The following is an 8,144-nucleotide window of genomic DNA, read 5'->3' as shown; positions in this document are numbered from 1 at the left end:
CAAAAAAAAAAAAAAAAAAAAAAAAAAAGACCCAGGTCTTATTCTACCACCACCACCTACTAGCTATATTACCTTATAAAAGGTTACTAACCCTCTTCAAAAGTAATTTCTTTTTTTTTTTTGAGACAGGGTCTCAGTCTGTTGGCCAGGTTGAGGTGCAGTGTTGTGATCACAACTTACTGTAGCCTGAGACCACATGCAGCTAATTTTTGCACTTTTTCTGTAGACAGGGTTCACCATGTTGCCCAGGCTGTTCTGAAAGTCCTGGGCTCAAGCAATTCTCCTGCCTCAGCCTCCCAAAATGCTGGGATTATAGGTATGCGCCATAGCACCTAGCCCAAAAGTAATTTGTTCATCTATGATAGGGAGATAAAAATGCTTATCCTAACAGAGTTAGAGAAAATTCATGTTAATAGTCTCTGAAATACAGTAACAAGCATTCAGTATGAGACAGTTTTAATTATTACTTACATTGGCCACCACTTTTACTTCTTTGTATTGTGCTTCATAGAAAATTCCAGCATTTTCCAGTGCTTCTGTTAATGAGGGTCCATTTTTGACCTGCTTATCTAATCCATTCACGAATTCTTCCAACTTGGAGCTTGCCTCTTCAAATTCTTTGGAGAACTTCTTCCCACCTGTTTTATCTAAAATGACATAGGAAGTATTAATTTCAGGATAAAATAAAAAATTTAGTTTTTTGAAGAAAACCTCTCTTTGTGAACATATTCTTGCTGCATTACTGTGTAATACGCTTAGTTTCATAGTATTATTTTAAAGAAGCTTCTCCAAATAAAAACATTCCAAAACAGATTATTAAAATTCTTCACAAAATAGATTCATGTGAACCCACCAGAGTAGACCCTTGTAATTAAGGTAAAGAAAAGAAAGTTCAACTAAAAGAGTTTATGGGTTACTTGTTTTCTTCACAAACTGGATGCCACACTACTACTTAGAAATAATAGCATGAAGCTCAATTCTATTCCCTTTTACAATAACTTTTGCATTACAGGAGTTAGTAAGATGTTATCTCTTAAATGAGAAAAGCAAGCTTCAGAAAAGTAAAGATAAAATGACCTCTGTATGTATCACAATAAAAATTCTTCTTTCCTATCTGAAAAAGATTTGTGATAATTCAATACATATACTTCTTTCCCAGTGACTGGCAGAATATGGCTTTGGACATGAGTATAAATTTTGGCTTTGCCTCTTATCAGTTGTGTAACTTGGGCAAGCTACTAATCTCCTTCAAGACCTCAGATTTCTCATATTATAAAATAGAGATTTTTCGTTATGTTTTCTGTTATGAGGACTGAATTAGATAATATATGTTAAATTAATTATTTATTTTAAAAAACTTTTTCTTTAGTGATGGTCTCCTCTGTCACCCAGGGCGGTGTGCACTGGCATGATCAGAGCTCACTATAGCCTCGACCTCCTGGGGTGAAACAATCTGCTTGCCTCAGCCTCCTGAGCAGCTAGGACTACAGGTGTATGCCACCAAGCTCATTAATTTTTTAATTTTTTTGTAGAGCCAGGGTCTCACTGTGTTGCCCAGGCTAGTCTCAAACTTCTAGTTTGAGACTAGGAGCGCTTAGGGCAGGAGAATTGCTTGAGAATTGCTAGTCTCAAGCAATTCTCCTGCCCTAAGTGCTGAGATTATAGGCACTGTGTCTTGTCTGTTAAATTTATAGCAAAGTATAGGAACAAAATTGGTGCCAAAGTTAATAGCTAGTAGTCACTTATTTACTATTTCAAAAATATTCATCAAATATCTATTATAATCTTTTTTTTTTTTTTTTTTTTTTTTTTTTTTTGAGACGGAGTTTCACTCATGTTACCCAGGCTGGAGTGCAATGGCGCGATCTCGGCTCACCGCAACCTCCGCCTCCTGGGTTCAGGCAATTCTCCTGCCTCAGCCTCCTGAGTAGCTGGGATTACAGGCACGCACCACCATGCCCAGCTAATTTTTTGTATTTTTAGTAGAGACGGGGTTTCACCATGTTGACCAGGATGGTCTTGATCTCTTGACCTCGTGATCCACCCGCCTCGGCCTCCCAAAGTGCTGGGATTACAGGCGTGAGCCACCGCACCCGGCCTCATCAAATATCTATTATATGCCAAGCATTGCACTAGGTGCTGGGGTAGTGATGAACAAATCAATATCATTTCTGCCTTCATGAGGCTTACATTATAATAAATTATTAGTATGATTTATAATTTACAATGCAAGGAAGAGAGATCATTTAACTAGATTTTATGAGGCATTAGAGTGACTTCATTAAAGAGCATACCCATACCAATTAACCACACATATGAAATACAACTGTATATATATAATCCAATACATCAAGAAAGTACTAGAAATGAGAAGGACAGAATTTACTTACAAAATTTATATGCATGAAATAACTACTTGGGAAACCAGAGGTGCCACAACTACTTTCTACCCAAGGATCTCCTTATGAGGTAAGCCAGTATGATTACTGGAAAAATGACAGATAACAGAAAGAAAATCTGACTTCCTCTATTTAAAAGGATGTAAGCATTACCTTTTAAGCATTTGAGAGTTTCCGTGCTGCACACATCCACCCTCATAGTTGACAACTGCTTTTCCTTCAGTTCTATCTGATCTTCTGAGCGCTTGTATAGCAACAGCTCTTCAATTAGGGCCTGAGACTAAACACAGACCAGAGTCATATTTCATTTACAAGACCATTCAATTATCCTCATTCTGTCTCTCCTCATTTTGTAAAAACAAAAAACTAATGCTTAACAAAACCCTGAGAGGAAAAAAACCTTTTCACTTTTTCTCACAGCCACAGATATTAATGATCAATTTTCATGTCAAAACCATGTTTAGTTATAGACTTTAAAAGATCCTTTTCCTTAATTACACAAAGCTAATTTACGGATACAAAGTTGGACTAAAACAAAGGTCCACTTATATATAGCCTCTTTAAATTTTAATTACATAAACATAGCCTTCTGTTATGCTAAGCAAATTCTAATTTAGAAAGAGTTTCACAGGAAAATAAACTCTCTTGCTAGCATAAATTGAATACAGAACTCAGCTGGTAATAGATCTACTAGAAGAAGGTTATTTCTATCATTAGGGGAACAGATAGAACTCTAAGCAATCTAATTCCAATCTGGGTTCCTTTAGAACAGTTCATGCATGTTTAAAACATGACAAGTAAAACTGAATAAAAATAAATCTTATTGGACTATGTAGGAAACTATAATACAAAAGGAGTGAATAATACTTTGCTATATTAAACAAATTCTGTAACTTACTCGAAATTCAGCAACTATCTTAGACTTGAGAGCAGCTTTTGGATTTGTAGATGCTGTTGAAATTAAACAAAAGGGCATTAAGAATACAGACACAAAAAGTTGACTAACAGGAAAAATTTTAGCTCTATAGTTAAGGATATACTCTGAACATTCAGCAAACATGCATATTTAAGTCATAATGGACTACGAAATTTGGTGGTCAATGTAAAAATAAGCTATTTAGACAGACTAACCTACTTACCTCCAACAGACCCTCAAAGTCATAAAGTCCTAGAATTATTGATTTGGAGACACCAAGATACATCAAGTACTTTTTTTCCCCTAGTCTGAGTGTCAGAGGATCTTAATACCTCAAATTAACAGCGTTCAGGAATGCAACATCCAATTAATCCTGAGCACTGACTGAAGAAAATTAGTGACAAATATCAACCCTATTCCTACATATTTATCCTTTGAATTTCTTTTTCTGCTGACTCAATTCACAGTAAAAATATGCAAGGAAACTTCTAAGTATATTACCATTGTGGTTGAACTTTGGCTGAAATGATGGCTCTTGTTCCTAGGCATGCAATTTATGACCAAAAGGATGTCTGAGAACTCCCATAATCATGATGGATATCATATGCTTGCTGGAGCAAAACCATCCCAAATGTCTTGTTTCACCTCCCAATTCTCACTGTCTTTTACTTTGTTCCCTCCACACTTTTAAGTCTCTCTCAATATTCCTCAGTTTGCCCACAGCAGCCTATCACATGCAGTATTCCACTACCTCGATCTCATGCTGGGTAAATACGATAAATATAACAGGAGCTCCCATTAGAGAATGAGCTTCTGGCCAGGATCTGAGGCCCATGTCTAATTTGGTAGAGTATATCCCCCAAATCTGGAGATTTCATGGTTCCCACAGAAATGCTTCTGAATGCCTAGTCTCCTCTTCAGATCTGTTGTTTAATGCCAGCTGCCTCTAACATCATATATCCTTGAACCTGATAATTAGCCTGGACACTCTCAAGTATTTTTTTCTTCTTTCAATCCCCCAACTACTCTTGAATCTTCACTGAATTAAACCCTTTTTCTGCATTTCCTTTGTTAACAGTGTAGTTTTTGCTTTTTTTTAGAAGTAGCTCCTTGATGGCTTGTTTAGCATAGGTCACTGGGAGCCTCCCAGGCCTGGAAAACACAGGCTTGCCCATGGTTTATGCCAGGTACGATGTCAAATGGTCTACATTTTCTTCTGCTCCAAAAAGAGGAGGTAATTTTATATTAGTTGAGATTTTGTTCCTTACTTTGTGATTTCTTCCACTGCTTATTCGGTTGTTTGTTCAGATTTTCTTTCAGCTGCTTCTGAGTTTTGAAAGTGGTACCTGGAAAACATTTCAGTTTTTGCAATCTGGCATTATGGGAAGCTGTTTTGTCTGTCCACTTCAGAGCCAAAGTTGCAGCATGAAAAAAGGCAATCCGAGACTGTGTGTTGTTTCTTTCTTTCCTTTTCTTTCATTTTTATGAAAAAAAATAGAAATTCCTACCAGATCTAAGAAGCTGCCAAATAAACACGATTTTTATTATCAGCGAAATTACCAATTCCGAAAAGAAAAGGACAGGAGGCTTAAAAATACCAATTAACAAATTAAAATGAAGAATTTTAACAGCTTCTTAGAAGATGCTATTTTTAAAGCAAATTTCTAGTCAAATGACGGTTATGGCAGCAGATTGTCATCAACTTCTATTCGATAACTTAATTACATGCATATAATATATAAGAATTAAATTCCTTTTAACAATACAAGTACACAACTTACTGTAAATCTAAATCAAAAGACAGTCTAAAGACCGCCGATATATGCTTACTACCAAACAGCTTAGTAAGAACTGAAATCCTGTGCAAAAATTCTCCAACAGTAAGGGCACAGGGCAGTATTTATTAACACAAACAATGAACCATTTGAAACACTCAACGCAAATGCAGGAAAATAACCAGATGGTTATCACCACTAAAATAACCAGATGGCTATCAGTCACTAAAAAACAAAATCCAACCCCCATCCCTAAAACCAACTCTACTTAAATTTTAATTCCAACAGATCTACATCTTTCTTAAGTATTTAATTTTAAACAAATAGGGCTAGATTCAAAACTTAATTTTTTACTATCATACAACATGACTAGATCTATAAAATATATATAATTGAAAAGACTGACTCAAAATTTTCTTTTAGAAGAGAAAAAGACACTTACTCAAAGCTTCTCTCAATGCTACGATCATTTCTTCTGGGTATACATTTCTATCTTCCCAGATTTTAAAGATTCGTTCTACAGACTTGGAGACAGATGGATCTCTGAAAACAAAGAAAAAATAATATAGACTATAAAAACCTTGACTTATATTCCAAACTAGAAATCTGAAAATAAAGTTGTCAATAAGATTATTTTCCAAATTTCTTCTGACGTTTACTTCAAAACATTCCTTTCTACAATATCCAGGACTAATGAAATCTTAAACTTTTAAGATTTTAAGAATTAAAATAATTACCAATTAAACTAATTACCAATTCAGAACTTTAATAAATGACATAAATGAGGCTACAGATGATATACTGAGAGCTTTGATAGATATGAACTTGAGGGCTGGGAATGTGTGGACACAACTGGCAATCTAAAAGATAGGTTGAACCCAACAAGATGAAATCAAATACTAAAAAACCTGGTCCAAAAAACAATTACAGTAGTACTGAATACGAAGAAAAGGTTTAACAATGCTATATATTTTCTTTTCAAAGGTTTAGAAAAAAAAAATTAATGAATCAATCATATACTGTAAAATGTGTTCTAAAAAACTACCACATAATACTATGAGAATACATAATTAGAATGAGGTTAAGTGAAAGGTATTGGTTTATTCTGTTTCATTCACAGATGAGCTTCTGGTTCAAGTTGGCTATCTCATTTTTAAAAATGTTGGCTGGGCATGGTGGCTCACGCCTATAATCCCAGCAGTTTGGGAGGCCGAAGCGGGTGGATTGCCTGAGGTCAGGAGTTTGAGACCAGCCTGGCCAACATGGTGAAACCCTGTCTCTACTAAAAATACAAAACCTAGATGGGCACCTGTAATCCCAGCTACTCGGGAGGCTGAAGCAGGAGAATCACTTGAACCCAGGAAGCGGGGGTTGTAGTGAGCAGAGATCACGCCACTGCACTCCAGCCTGGGCAACAAGAGTGAGACTCCATCTCAAAAAGCCCACAAAACTTAAAGTGGTGGGGCACCGTGGCTCACACCTTTAATCCCAGCACTTTGGGAGGGTGAGGTGGGAAAATCACTTGAGCTTGGAAGTTTGAGACCAGCCTGGGAAACAGAGAGAGACCTCATTTCTACTAAAAATGAAAAAACTCTCTCTCCCTCTCCCTCTTCCTCATTCTTCCTCTCCTTCATTTTTTCTTTTTTTTTTTTCTTTCTTCCTTCTCTTTCTTAAAATAAAAAAAAAAAAAAAAAAAAGAAAAAAAATGAAAAAATTAGCCACGTGTGGTGGCACACACTTGTAGTACCCCCTACACGGGAGCCTGAGACAAGAGGATCGCTTGAGCCCAGGAGATCCAGGCTGTAATGACCCGTGATCACACCACTACAACCCAGCCTGGGTCACAAAGCAAGACCCTGTCCCCCGCCCCCCCCCAAAAAAAGTGTTAAAGTAGAAGGGAATACCAATAAAGTTAATAATTTAAGTAAAGATTTAAATTATGTCTTATGTGGAAATGTAGAAGAAATAGAAAAAACAATGCAGGAAGGGCATAACCATTGTAAGGAAGAGGAATCAAACTGGTGTGATCTCAGGAAGCAAGGCAAGGACAAAAGAATAAAGCTGTAGGGAAAAGAAATTTTATTCTAACAGATCTGCCAAAGAACAGAAACCATTCTAATAATTTAATAGATCTGTCAAAAGACAAAACATGAACTTAACCTCTCCTTAAGTGAATCCACCAAACCATATGGAGACTGAACTATAAGATTTTAAAATAATAATAGTAAAAAAAGCTATGTCAACCTTAAGGCCTCTTTCAAGCATGAGTCTATGACTCTATAACATCATTTTTTTCTTTTTTTGCCTAAGAATGGCTTATATAAGAAACAGAGAAAATTGTATTAAACGTTACGATTTTCTTTTTTTTGAGACAGGGTCTCACTCAGTTGTCCAGGCTGGACTACAGTGATCTTGGCTCAATGCAGCCTCGACCTCCTGGGCTCAAACGATCCACCTGCATGCTTGGTCTATTCTCTGAGTTACAAAACACTGAAAGCTTGTTCTCTAAAAATCCATTAATAAACTCTTCCTAGGTTAAATGACAAAATATCACTCCCTTCCCTTATCTTGACATTTCTTTATCGCAATATTTACTTTACTGTGGTGGTTTGGAACTGAAACCTCAGTGTCTCCAAGGTATGCCTGACTATGTGTGTGACTGGTTTCAAATGCAAAAGTAACATTTACAGAAGAAAAAGACTGTAAGACAGTACCGCTGAATTTGTTATCTTGTAAATCTCCATTTGGTGAAAGTGAGTGGATTTTCTTTATGCTTTTTCACGATTTTTTGTGTCCTATAATGTTTAGATACACAAGTACTTACCACTGTGTTACAGGTGCCTGTAGTATTCAATACAGTGGCATGCAGTGCAGGTTTGTGGCCGAGGAGCAATAGGCTACACAATATAGCTTTGGTGTATAGTGGGCTATGCCTTCTAGGTTTATGTAAGTACACTCTATGATGTTCACAGGATGATAAAATTTCCTAATGATGTATTTCTCAGAACATATTCTTTTTTTTTTTTTTTTTTTTTTTTTTTTTTTTTTTTTTTT

The 8,144-nt window shown here is 36.1% G+C and overlaps 1 protein-coding gene across 2 annotated transcripts; it reads right to left on the bottom strand.

Moving 5' to 3' along the window:
- Window positions 1-263: 263 nt before the first annotated feature.
- On the bottom strand, window positions 264-6,302 carry LOC116547336 (regulation of nuclear pre-mRNA domain-containing protein 2-like). Of its 2 annotated transcripts, XM_032273314.1 has the most exons (5): window positions 5,533-6,300; window positions 4,584-4,661; window positions 3,298-3,350; window positions 2,553-2,679; window positions 266-647 (listed from the first exon to the last, which is right to left on the bottom strand). In XM_032273314.1, exons 1-5 carry the CDS (start codon window positions 5,558-5,560, stop codon window positions 457-459), a joined length of 477 nt encoding a protein of 158 aa, XP_032129205.1. In that variant the 5' UTR covers window positions 5,561-6,300; the 3' UTR covers window positions 266-456. The 2 variants fall into 2 exon arrangements, with proteins under 2 accessions (XP_032129206.1, XP_032129205.1); XM_032273315.1 differs by lacking the exon at window positions 4,584-4,661 and having other exon boundaries at window positions 264-647; window positions 5,533-6,302.
- Between the last annotated feature and the right edge of the window lie 1,842 nt (window positions 6,303-8,144).

Source organism: Sapajus apella, unplaced genomic scaffold (assembly GCF_009761245.1).
Source record: "Sapajus apella isolate SASKATOON/1434 unplaced genomic scaffold, GSC_monkey_1.0 scaffold2721, whole genome shotgun sequence".
NCBI lineage: Eukaryota > Metazoa > Chordata > Mammalia > Primates > Cebidae > Sapajus > Sapajus apella.
The sequence above is the reverse complement of the archived record's forward strand: the minus strand, read 5'-3'. Positions and strand labels throughout refer to the sequence as shown.